This window comes from Brachyistius frenatus, unplaced genomic scaffold (assembly GCF_029030835.1).
Source record: "Brachyistius frenatus isolate BFR_SWC_R1_liver_20210118 unplaced genomic scaffold, ASM2903083v1 Contig_31, whole genome shotgun sequence".
NCBI classification, from domain to species: Eukaryota; Metazoa; Chordata; class Actinopteri; family Embiotocidae; genus Brachyistius; species Brachyistius frenatus.
In genome coordinates this window covers 1,141,871-1,155,231 of record NW_027210630.1, presented here as the reverse complement: position 1 = coordinate 1,155,231, position 13,361 = coordinate 1,141,871, and the positions used below count along the sequence as shown (strand labels likewise).

At 43.8% G+C, this 13,361-nt stretch overlaps 1 protein-coding gene across 2 annotated transcripts in view; it reads right to left on the bottom strand.

Moving 5' to 3' along the window:
* Window positions 1-157: 157 nt before the first annotated feature.
* The window catches only part of LOC138621591 (tetratricopeptide repeat protein 28-like), a 168,724-nt gene continuing 155,520 nt past the window's right edge, over window positions 158-13,361 (bottom strand). For both annotated transcript variants that reach the window (XM_069699755.1, XM_069699756.1), the window contains 13 exons: window positions 13,150-13,309; window positions 10,942-11,082; window positions 7,853-7,997; window positions 7,452-7,631; window positions 6,735-7,273; window positions 6,236-6,483; window positions 6,012-6,136; window positions 5,681-5,912; window positions 4,927-5,003; window positions 4,202-4,225; window positions 2,909-3,038; window positions 2,703-2,810; window positions 158-2,526 (listed from right to left, as the gene is read on the bottom strand). In XM_069699755.1, coding sequence (XP_069555856.1) covers window positions 914-2,526; window positions 2,703-2,810; window positions 2,909-3,038; window positions 4,202-4,225; window positions 4,927-5,003; window positions 5,681-5,912; window positions 6,012-6,136; window positions 6,236-6,483; window positions 6,735-7,273; window positions 7,452-7,631; window positions 7,853-7,997; window positions 10,942-11,082; window positions 13,150-13,309 — 3,722 coding nt within the window. In that variant the 3' untranslated portion in view covers window positions 158-913. The remainder of the gene's footprint in view (window positions 2,527-2,702; window positions 2,811-2,908; window positions 3,039-4,201; window positions 4,226-4,926; window positions 5,004-5,680; window positions 5,913-6,011; window positions 6,137-6,235; window positions 6,484-6,734; window positions 7,274-7,451; window positions 7,632-7,852; window positions 7,998-10,941; window positions 11,083-13,149; window positions 13,310-13,361) is intronic.

Sequence of the window (13,361 nt, the reverse complement as noted above, 5' to 3'; positions counted from 1 at the left end):
CACAGTCAACAGTGTTATTGTACTGTGATGGATATATGGATGTATAGAGAGAGACATGAGGTCTCACTAGGCAGCACTGTGTATTTCTGAATGATTTGCCATTCATCCGTCCACAGATGTATGTTGCCATACAACGGAGTAATGTAAAGTCAGGAACACAAGAAAGCAAACATGATGGTTTTTTTTATTGAAACAGTTCACTGATAAATGACAGATGGTTTTCATGAAACGTTCATGTTTAATCTCAAAAAATCATGGGCTAAAAAGTCATACATGGTACTTAACATTGAATAGCAAGAGAATCCATGCTTCAGAGCAGACACTCAATTCACAAAGAAATCAGGCAAAATGCCCTTTTGATTTCAATAAAAAATATTAAATCTTTTTTTCTCCACTCTATCCATCTTTACATGGTACAGGTTTGTTCACTTTTTTAATTATATAAAAACGCTTAATACTGATTGTGAAACACTGGAATTAATTTACAAAACATAATAATAATTATTATAATATTAATAACAATAACAAACAATAATAACAATAACCATTAAATTTTAAACAAAAATAGAATGGAGGAAATCAGTCATAGCTGTTGCATCTTGGCCCACACAAACAGCGAAGTGTTGGGCGGGAAAATACCAAATGGCATTTACATCTACCTGACACACAGTTACACACAAACACAGTATCAGGTCGTTGAGTATTTCTCATTGCCATTTACAGTGTTATGGGCACAAAGAAAGGACACTAAAGCATTCATGTGCCTCTGCAGGATCCCACTTGCCAACCAAAGAAATCCTGCTCACTGTCAGTCAAGCTTGGTGGACCAATAGTGGTCCTCAAAAAGTGCCCTACTCCTCCAGCACACAGGATAGTAAATGATAGATAAAAGTATAGGGCTGTTTTAAATGTCTCAGCATTTAGATGAAGGGAAAAATCTTCCAGGCGACAGGAACTTGTATCCATTGCCAGCAGGTAGTCTGATAGAACGAGCACCAGGACTACTGCTTGTGGAAATAGTTGGGGATGGGGCCACTTTTCTGGGGTTAGAGCAGTGGTGTCCATTGGAAGAGTTCTTGCTACCCCTATCCAGTGACTGCAGCCCTAGCTCCCGCAGCTCCAGGCTGTCTTGAGTATCATTAGAGGAGAAGTGGCGCGGGGAGAGGTTCAGAAGGCTCAGTACATCTCTACTGGCAGAGGCTAAAGGTCCAGGAGGGCTGTGGACTGCTTTGACAGGACCTAGATGTTGCTGTTGCTGGGCTGCAGCATTAGCCCAAAAGGTCTTCAGATTGTGGATAGCTTGGACTTTTTCATCAATGACCCCTCTTCTTAGCCGATCCAAGGCTGGCACATCAGCCGATGTAGAGCAGGCCGAGCCCGTAGAGGAGTAAGACAGAGCAGGGGATGGAGCACTGCCAGCCGGGGACTGATGACCCGAACTTGGCGACACATTACTAGGGGAACGAGAGATGTGGCCACTGTATGGGGAGCTTGGATACTTTAATTTGAACTGTGCATGGCTGTCCAGAGTGGGTGAAGGATGGCTGCCCTCCTTTTGGGAGGACTCAGAGACTGCAGGACTATTGTAGCCAGAGCTTATCTTCTGTAGTGAAGAGGAACGGGAGGGAGGTTTGGGTCTTGGGGAAGACTGAGCTCGTCCGCTTGCACTGCTGTTAGGACGGCTAAACGCGCTAGTTTCAGAGGAGCGGAATGCGCTGCTCCGAGCTGAGGTCCCTCCAGCTGTCCCACCCTCTGCCCCAGCCCGCTGAAGACTACCCACAGCACGCAAATGGCTGTGAGTCTCCTCCAGAATCTTCTGGGCCAACTCCTGAGGATCCAGAGGGACAGTTTTTTCTTCCTGAGACTTGACAGTGCTGTCTGTCTCGGTACTGGACTGGTCAGATTCACCTGTGTCTGAGCTGCTCACCTTACCCACCTTCTGGAAAGGTGAGTTTGGGCTGGGCACCAGGCACGTTTTGACAGGGGATGTGGGGGTGCTGACACTGCCCCTTGATGATACCGACACAGTGTAGCCTCTCCCGGCTCCTGCGTTGGACCCACCAACAACCCCCCTGCCTCCACGGTGGTGGCGCTGGTTGTGACCCGGTGGCAAAGGCAGAGAATCACAGTGACTTCCCAGGGGCTCGCTGCTGATGATGGAAAAGCCCTCATATTCCTCCTCATCACCCCGAGCTCCTGCCACTGCAGCAGCTGCCCCATGAGGAGAGGAGCGACTTCGGGGAACATGAGGGTGTTTGTGGAGAGAGTAGTGTGCTGTGACCCCACTGCGATGCCGATGACCAAGGAAATCACACTCTGACTTGGAAGCAAAGCTCATGGAGGACGCTACAGAGCTAAGGCTATAGACAGAGATGGCATCTGATGCTTGATTGTCCAGACAAGGAGGAGAGAAGGGAAGGCTTGAGTATCCCATGGGCATGGGGTTGGACACAGACTGGGCTGAAGCTAGAGACTCAAGGGAAGAAGAGCTGTCCAGGCTCAGGCGCTTGGGCAGTTCTGTGGAGTCTTAAAAAAAAAAAAAAAGAGAAGGGGAAAAGTTAAGATGTGACACACGATAAAAACAACAGGATTGTTAAAAGGTTAAATGCACATTCTGGAAGATTCTAAACTAAAGTCAACAACTGAAGATATTAAGAAAAGCAGAAGTGATGCAATGAGCATAAGCAAATCAATATACTTACCAAACAGCGCCAGCAGAGACTGGAGAGCAAAGTGCAAGGTGCGGCGGTTGGCTAGCTTGCCTGTCTTCAGCACCACTTCTTCTTGGCCTACCTCACATAAATCAAATCCTGCACACACAAAAGGACAAGAGTTGTTACTTAAAAATGTGATAATGTGTTTGTCCACAAGTTCACATTGATGCAGGAGGATGGGAAGTTGGACTCACCAAGAGCAGCCAGAAACTCATGGCATCCTGGGAGTCTCCATAGCTGCACACTGATGGACACCTGAATGGGCAGGAGGGAGAAATCCTGTTCTTTCTCTCCTGTCTGGAGTTGGACTAGCACCTGGTGGAGCTGGAGAAGAAACAGGACAATAAACTGGTGAATTCTACTGGAAGTGTGATTCATTGTTCAAATTAATATGTTTGATTGAATAACTTCTATTCCCTCAAGAATTTAAATAACACAAGTACAAAGTTATTTAGTTAGTTTCGTGCTCTTGATATGAGGTGATTATTTCCTATTATTTTCTATTTAATTTGCCTGATATAGTGGTGATGGAAAGAAAATAAGATTGCCTCATCTTATTTGCATGTGGCTCCAGAAGGTTTATTTTGTATTCATCTTATTTGCAAGTGGCTCTGGAAAATTTCTTTTGTTTTACTTTCCGCATCTAATTTACGACTCCCCTCTGTCCTTATCTTGTGACCTACAACCAACTCTGTATTACCATACGAAAGCAGATACAAAGGAAATGGGGGTGACTGTCAATTGTTTGTCACACTGTATAAAAGCTGCCCTACGGAGGAGTGACGTTGAGCAATGCTGGGCATCCTTCTTTGAGTGTACATGTATTTGCTCCTTCTTGCAAGAATAAATGTCCGATATGTTTGATTTTGGACCTAGCCTCTGAGTATTTTTTCTAACAAGTGGCAACCACATCTTAGGGAGGGACTACTATAAAATATTTGTTATTGTACGTATCAATCTGTTTCTGAACATGTTTGAGTCCTATGCACAAGTAATCAGGGGAATAAAACCTCTGCAGGGACGCAGAACTGAGAGGGTTTGAGCTTTCCAGGGGTTTATATTTGGCCTGAGCACACATTCATCTGTTTTGTTTGGGGATTACTTGGCTTGAAACAGAGGCACCTTTGTCAAGTTGATATAACTGTGCAGAAAGCAAAAATGTCTCTTGCCCTCACTACACTGTACACGACTGTGAGAGGCTTGTTTTTACGTCATAGTTTTATCCCTAAAACATTGCCCCAACCTGTTATGAACAAGTGTTGTAAATCCTTAAATTCTCCAAATCCCTGACAACACAGTCAATGTTTGCTCAGCTACACATGCATGCAAACACTACATGGTATCAAAACAACAAAACTTATTATTAAATTGTCATGCAGCCTCCAAACTAGCAGGTGGTATATTAGAAAGTTTAGCAGGACAGAGAGTAGAGAGTGGAGGAAGAGGGTAGGAATGGATGGAGTGCAGGCAGGTGAATGCACACTTACCATTGCCACCATATTTTTAACAGCCTTCAGACCACACGTTAGGGGCAGGGGAGAGAAAATAGGCTTTTAGTTGCATGCACACAGGCCATTCACAAAGGGTCCAAGGAAGGTCAATATGAAGGATAACAGCAACAAGTAACATTAGTGTTCAATATATTATAGAGTTTGATGCAGTCAGCATACATAGTTATGGTTGAGCATGTTTCATGTTCTGTGCATTGAGACGTATATTTGCAGCATGAGGGATAAAAACTGCCAATCACAAACTAACTGGAAGTATTCCACGTGAAGCATGTGATAGCCACATGTTACACATAAACAGGCATACAGCTCTGCAGCGTAAGGTTAATTCTCTGATCTCACAAGCTTGGGTGCAAGAGAACAGGACTCAGATTGTAGTTAGGACTTTGTACTTGAAGCAGTGCTGGTTAGGCTTCAGTGCAGTATTTCAATGCAGATTAAGCTGCAGCTTGAGTTACCAGTGTATTAGCGTGTATCCAGTCCTGATTTAACTAAGTTACACAATATTATATCCCTGATATTCTCTTCCAGTGAGACCTTTGAGCTACAGAGGCGTGCAAAACTTTCAGAGAAATTGAGAGGGATTGCCTCAATAGTTCTTAACACTAAGTAATAGCAATGGTATTTGTTGTTTGAGCCAGATTTTATGTGGTGCGTTAGATTTAAAAATCCAGCAGCATTTGTTCAGAGCTGCAGGGGCCTACCCGGTTGATGAGCTGCTCTCCTGCCTCTGAAGCTGTGATCAGTTTGCACAAAGCCTGGAGAGCTGGCGGTGGCAGACCTGAGGGATGGGATCAAAGGAAGCTCATCATTATTCATACACAAGGCATGGTTTTATATCCCAAACTAAGTAGCACTATACAGGCGACATAGGGAGAGATATGAAATGGTACAAACGCAACGGGCAGAAGTTTTAGGCACTTTAGATGTTGGACTTTTATCATCTCACAACAACCTTAAGAAGGTGCCTGATTGGTGTCAAATTTATTCAGCAGCATGACAATGACCCCACACCTACAGCCGGAGTCATAAATCTTCAGTGACAAAAAGAACAAAGTACCCTCTAACAGATGATATGGCCGCCCTCCCCCCGATCCCAGATCTCAACATCATAGTGTCAGTCTGGGATTACATGAAGAGATACAAGCAACTGAGACAGCCTAAATCCACAGAACTGTTTCAGGGTGCATGTGAAAACCTACATGGCAAGTACCTTAAAAAACCCTACGAAAATTGGTGCTGTTTTAAAAGCCGAGGGTGGTCAATGTACTGTATGAAGTTAGTTGATGAAAGTCATTGGTGTTGTTTTAGAAAGCATCCTCACTTTCCTGTAAGTGCCTTAAACGTTTTGACATTACTGTATGTGGAAAACAGTTTTAACAAAAAAAAAAAACCTTGGACAAATTCTGAATCTGTTTTTGTAAAAACTGTGATGGGTAGCTCATTTAAACTACATACCCAGTAGTGATTGTAAAGTAGTGCTGCACTGTTGGAGCCTGTCTCCTGGGTCAGCAGTGGGAAAGAAGACAGCAGCAGGGATGCCGGTGCCGGCAGAATCAAGGCGGAAGCCCACAGCTGTTAGCAGGGCCTGCCAGCCGGGGACACCCCCCACCTTGTTCTCCACACTCTGCTGGGATGTGTACATAGAGTTACGCTGGCCATTCTGTATCCTCTGAAGAGACTTCTCCACCTGGAAGGAGCACGGCAGTACAGCATCAGTATTTGTTGTGAGAGTCTTTGGTTGTGACATTTCGTATAGTAACTCCTTGTGCGTGTTGTTATGTCTCACCAGGTGGAGTAAAACTCTCAGAGCATCACGAGCTCGGTCAGGATACTGTAGGATCTCAGCCAAAGCTTGGCCAATCAGAGAAGATGGGCTGTTAAGCTTCACATCATTACCAATCAGCATGTATCCTGGAAAGAAAAAAAAAAAGATAATTAAAAAGAGTTCCATTACAAAGTTTTTATTGGGGTGCATATATAATTAACACTTGAATGAGTGACATCGCTAACCTGCCCAGTTGGACGGGTGCGTGTACTGCTTGCTGCTCTGGACGGTCTTCATGGCATCTGCCAGAGCTGCACTAGCCTTGGTCCCGTTAAGCAGGGCAGTGTAGAAGGCATGGACGAAAACCTTGGAGGCAGCAACAGGGACAGGCCACAAGGACACGAGGACACACTGAGCCCCAGCGGCCAGGAAGGCTCTGGTCAATCCCACGACACCATCTGCTGTGACCTTGCTGCTGGACTCCTGGTACGAGCTGCAGCCACAATGACACATACAGCACAATCACAACGGAGTTTAAAAGCTGTGAAATACTTAAACGATAACATTTAAAGCATAATTTTTGATCAGAATATCTATAGTCATGCTATCCTGTCTATATACAATAATGCCTTTGATATATGTAGATCAATTCCTGAATCCACATTTATTGCATGAAAAATATGATCCTGGTTTATGTCTTTTATAACAGGACAGGTCAGAAAGACAAAAATCTTGTCCACCTACCCCAGCACCACCAGCTTTACAGGCAACCTCAGGTCCAATATATCTGCTGCTGTAAGCAGGAACTCCTGAAGGGGCGGACTGTCACAGATGCTCTCCACATCACTGCTGTCATCCTGCATGTGGAGAGACTCTGGGATGGTGTATCCGCTTCCGATGGAGCCCTTCCTGCCTCGACCACTGCTGCCTCTTCTCCCACCCGCACCTCTCCCCACTGTTCCCACACTGGCACTCGCGCCCCCTGGTACACTCTCTGGGTTTGGGGTTAGCACCAGTGCTGCCAATTTCCAGGAAATGTGGGTGGCAAAGTGGGCACACTCAGCTTGTGTGAGGGCACTCATTACCCTCTCCTTGGTGGCAGAAGAGCCGGCCAGGGGTTGGCATCCCAGCAGCTCAGCAACCATTAGAGCCTCCTCCTCTGCAGAGGGCATAGGTCCCCACAGCCAGCGGTCCATCACAGGTGAGGGGAGTCTAGGGTTCCCCACCACTGCTGCCATTGAGACACCACCACATGGAGCTGGTCCAGGACGCCGGGAGTGAGCCTAAGAGCACAGCAACAACATTTACATTGTAGGACAGAGGTTCATTTTCCTATTAAAGATTTATAAGATCTTGAAAAAGTGCAATTGTGACCATAAAAGTCTTTAATTTCTCTAATTTCAAAGGAATTTCAAACAGAAGTATGGCATAATGTTCAGTCAGGTGAATGAGAAGCTAAACCTTTGCATTGGATCCAAGGCCATGGATGGAGGGCACGGCGATGAGACTGAAGCGCTCATACAGGTATTCATTAGAAGAGCTTCCTTTTAGCAGGGCAAACGGGATGAGGTACAGTTCTCCCTCCAGCACCATCACCAGTTGCCTGTGTCTGCCAACAGGCCCACTAGAGTGCATCAAGCCCTGTCAGACAAAAGGATTAGTACGATAATCCACAAATAGATATAACATTAAATATGTGGTGCTTATGATCTTTAGTCCTGCCAAATGCATCTTATCTTATCTTATCTTATCTTATCTTATCTTATCTTATCTTATCTTATCTTATCTTATCTTATCTTATCTTCTTTCTTTCACACAACTACAACAACAGGCAGGCAATGACCCACAGAGGTAGTACTCACCCCCTCCATGGGTGCGATGAGTAAATCATAAAGTGCCCGGAGTGGAGGTTTTCCAAGGTTGCTGGAGCGACGAGGCAGGGAAGAGTTACCATCTTTGGCAGGAGACATGGTGTTACTGAACAGGCTGGTCATACTCTGGCAACTCCTGCACAAACACAACACAAAGTACTGCAGTTTTAGTTTTGTACATCACATCTAAGCTGCACACTCAAACAGTTTTAGCCAGTTTGTTAAATTATGTATTTACAGTATACTTCAAAAATATATGCACAAACTGTAACTTTTTTCTGTTTGATTACAGTCACGAAAGGGCCTTCCATTCTCCAGATATACAGATATTCAACATATTGTACTATTTTCCATGGCAACGCTGAATAGTCCTTAAAACTGAGAAAACTATTTGTCAACCTTAGGGTTTAACAAAAAGTTCCCAATTGAAAATTCCACATAATAATTGGTTTTGATTAAGAAAACTTATTTTTTGTCCGGACACGAAACCAACTATAAAATGTTCAAATTAAAGCAATGTAAGTTATCATGTCACCTAGTCAACACTGGAATCAACACATCTAACATGTTCTTTAGGCTCCTCAGTTCTGGCTGACTCTGTTCTTCAGTTTGCCCTTGATATGTATAAATCCTGCTTCTCAACAGGGATCATGTGCATCAAACTGTCCTTTAATGTGCTTTGCAGATGTGCTGGGAATGTGGCTGACATGGTCCATGTGTAACTTGCTACGCAGTGTTAGATCAGATATGTACAGTATGGTGGCAGTATAAAGCTGCAGCAGAGGAGAGCGATCAAACACTCTTAATCACAGAGGCTCATCTTTCGTTTTCTGAAATGCTCTCAAATCTAAGTTGAGCCAAGATAGAGGCAGATGAAGGCTGGCCACACTGCATCTCTATGGTAATGTACTGTAAGCCCTGTGTGAACACACATACTGTGTTATTTCACTGAGACGATTATGTCAATTTATAAAGCTCCACTAGATGGCAGTAGTGTCCTTTTGTCTGGAGCTCACAGAAACACAAAGTAGCCTTGAATGCAATCATCTTGGCAGAGTCACAAGATGAGGAGGACAGCAGTGTTCATCCCATCTTTATAGGGACTTTTCTCCATATAATCAGAACCCAGAGGGGATAGGTTTGTGTCTTCAATGCACTGAAAATGAAAATAGTATTGAGTTTCTGAAACAAACCAAACATTATTTGGAGGCATGTGTGACGGGTCTTACAGCTCTCTGCTCAGGCAGAGACACCCAGCATACTGAGAACTGTGCTAATAGTGGCCATGGGGTTAGAAGCCTTTTGCTTGACCCTGTAGGGCCACACTTGTCACTACTCTCCATCTGTTCCACCAGCCAGAGTTTTCTCCGGACCCCAGCCAACAGACATCTATCCTGCCCTTCTGGTAGCCCCAGGCCACTGGCTTCCCTCCAGCCTCCCAACACTCTGTCTCTCTCTCAGGCCTTGGCATGAGGCTCCATGGGAAAGCAAAACAATCGTTTGTTAGCCTGACAGGAAGAATGAGAGAGAAGGCAGGGGATAAGCCAAGAGAAGGTGAGTGTCAAGTCTAGAGGGAAATGGTGAAAAGAAAAGACTGAGAGCAGTGAGGCTGAAGGTGATGATTGCATTTAGTGGCTGCCTAGTTTGATCTGCAGTTGAAAGACGTGCCTGTAAGTGTGATCAAGGTGGTAAATAAAAGTAAACAAGTTGAGCTCTATTATTCACGTCAGCTTTTCATACTGACCATATTTCTACCTGGGGCATAAAAAGCTTTTCCTTAACGTTGTGGCCTCTCAACCCGTTTAAAGGAAGCGTCCTCTTTTATCAGTGTTTATTGTTTCTTTACTGACAACTCGGTCAAGATCATCAAGAGGTCTAATTATGCAACGACTGTGCATAAAAACGTATTCACTTACACACTGGAGAGATTAGAGACAAGGAGACATTCATTGTGACCTTCCCATAGAAATCCTTCCAAGCTCCCCAGTGAAGATTACATCTCAGTGTTAAAACAATTGATTGATCTTTTAATGCTGAGTATGTTGTTCATGTGCCTATTTTTATTTCAATACTATTCAATTTGGGTTTGTTATTTTTTTTTAAATATATTCTCGTAATTATAAGTAATCGTGGAAATACTGCAGTCTTCATACCAAATCAATCTAATGAATACTAATACTGATAGCCTATATCTTAACATATAAGGGTAAATGACAGGGGAAAGGGAAGTGAAACATAGTCCTTGAAAAGTACATTCATCTACATTATGCACCACCAAACATTAAGATGTATGACTTGAAATGACAATGAGGATTTCATCATTTTCTCTTGCTTAAGTATTGTGATAGATGGCAGGCTCCTAAGCATGAGGAGCTTTATAATTCAGAGTTTTTTGAGGTCCAAAAGAATGAGCGGATTATTACCGGCAGCCCATTAAAGGGGCTTAATGAGCACCGAGACTCAATTAAAGCTGGAATTACCCTCTCATCAAAGAGCAGCTCAACTGTGGACGAAGACAGGGAAATATGACCCAGACACACATGTATGCACACGCGTGCACACACTCTATTGGTATACATTACCAATCAGCACAATGTAAATGAATACTTTGCATAGTGACAATAAATAATACTCTGAACAAGCCACTGGCAGACTCACAGAAATCTCATAAATCTGCACAACAAACACAGACAGGGCAAACATCTTAAAACCACACTGGTCTCAGTGTCTGTGTCTGCCAAGTCAACACACATACACACAAGCATGTGCACACACCCATGAACACATCCACACACACAATGCTCCATCAGAGTAGACAGTTGATAAGGGCTTTAGCAGCTTGGGTCTACTCAGTCTATTTAATAAGGAGGATTCACATGCTGCCTCTGCGCTGGCTAAACAATGGAGAAAAGAGCCCTTTCACAGATGAGCCACAATATCCACGAATCTCCTTACCCCAGCAGATATTTCTAATCTTCTTTTTTTTTTGTGGAAAAGTGGGCCTAAGTCGCACTCGGTGATTAAGACTGTTTCTTATTAAGAGTGTAGGAACATCCAGGTGATGTGCAACCATCCCCTACCTGTTGAACAGATTGTTTCTGGACACCATGCGCAGGAAGCCTGTTGGATCAGTGACCGAGTTAAGCTTGTTGTTGAGCTCCTCAAATTGTTGGTCCAACAAATCTCCTGCCTCGCTCTCTGTCTCGCTGCTCGAACACCCTCTGAACGACAGAAAAGAGACGGAGTGAGAGAGAGAGGTTCACACCCATAGAAATGTTGGCAAGAAAAAGGCTACTTGAGCACAGTAGACAATACACAGACTTGCATAGTTTCTCTGTGGATAAATCAACTACACACACACATTCCTGATCTTCCCAAAATATACACAAAGTCAACCCACACGCTCTTGGCCTAATTTCTCAGACTTGAGCCAACACCCTGATGGTAAGCAGAGTTAAATCCTTTCATTATAATGCTGGTAATGCTGATCCAGTCAGAGGGGAATCAACCACCCCCACCCCACAATCGCTAACTCTCCACCACTCTCTCCCACCGCTCAGCCACTCCTTTGATGGACCCATATCACCTAACTCTTACAGTGTGACAGCTTCATGCTCTCTCAGTAGCTGAGTGTGAACTTGGGACCTCTCAGGACCACCATGGGATCTCTCTTCATCTTCTGCTCCCACTACCATCACCACAATGCTTTTGAAATCCTTATAGTAAGTGGCTAATTTGTTGTACATTCTCCTGGGACGTATTTTCTGACAGGAGATTGGAGAAATGTTGGGTGCAGAATACAAAGCATTTTTACAAGAAGAATAAACTTCATATGTTAATGCATACTGTATATTTCTACTGTCACAAAAGCAGCATATTCTGCTCTCTTTATTATCCTTCTTTCATACAGACATATGCTCTCCCCATTTTTCTCCATCCCATTCATTTCCTCCCTCCACTCATTTCAGAGTACTGTCTCCCTTTCTCTGCATTCTGGAGAGTGAATGGGCTGGTAAGTGGTGCCATATTGTGCCCATCCAGGCGCAGTGGCGTGTATGCAACTTCCCATTGGAGTAGTAAATGAGCTGGTAATGGGGCAGGAGGGCCAGGCTTCGAGGGTGGCGGAGACTGGCACTGGGCGGACCAGCTGGGCACTATGGATCAAACACCAACTAGAGAAACAAAGCTACTGTAAGACGCAGCGCAGAATCCCCGAATGATAATGGGTGATTTTAACTTTCAATACATCTCACTGTATTTTCCATTTCCTACAGCAGAATTCCTCTGGCTACATCCCCTCTTGCCTGTTAGGTCTTCATTCACTAGCCTCTGCTCCTTTGACTTTTTCCCCATTGATTTTAGCGCCTCAGCTCAACCTTTTTCCCCTTAATACTCGCAGTAAACCCCTTTCTCTCTTCCTTTTCTTGTCAGGATCGCTGTTTGTTAGATGGATTCAACATCTCTAGCTATCCAAAGAGCCATTATTCCGTCTCATTTATTCCCACTGGGGAGAGAGTGGAGTAATCTGGGCAGGTAGTGGAAGCCTGTCATCACAGAGTGCAATGGGGCAGAATAACACTGTTTTACACACAGACTCTGAAAGACAAACTAACCTTTCTTCAGCTAACTTAAAAGTGCCAAGTTGTTTTTTTTACACTTGTTTTTGCTTGGGCTACTTTTTTTTTTTTTTTAATCAGAAGTGATGCTGTTTTTTTTTCATTTTCTTCAGATGACTGGCTAACAAAGGCTTTCAAAACAGCACGTTAGTCAAAGCAATCTGTATTTCAATAACATTTTCTGTCAATAATGTGGGTAATTATTTTTCTTGACAATTATCCCTGCTTACTCAAAGAGAACAATATATAGAGGTTGATTACAGACTTAATGGTTACTGGCTTATATAATTCAGTGACAGTAGCAAAAGTGAATTTCTAAAACAGTATACTGCAGATTGCTACTAAAACACTTTAAGAAAAAATCTGATGTTAATAACACAAGCATCGAGAAATAGGGAAATAAATGGGGGTTTATAGGGAATTAACACCAAAGAAGTCACCACTATACCATGTTTCTACTTGTGTCACTTCCATAATGTTGAATTCCATGATTTACATTCCATGAGGAGCCGAGGAGGCGACATTACTGCTTGGACATCTTATGTGTGCTATAACATAATCCAAAGCGATTTATTTAATAGAGAAAAGCAAGTGGTATTGTTTAATTGTTGAATAAGTATGTCATGATTTTGAAGACTTTGCTTTTCATTGTGACAGCTGTAATTGTCTCACCTGCTGTAATAAGACTCTACTCCCAGAGCCTCACGAGCACTGGCAATGTGCTGCTCCAGCGAGGAGCCGCTTACCACTCCGCTCACGCCTCCTTCCTGGAAGTCTGACCCTCCTTCTGATGCGCCCTCACCCAGGTACACCTCATGAAACTTCAGGATGCCTGCGGAGAGAGAAGGGAGGAGGGCGAACATGACTGGCTGCTTTCAGGGATT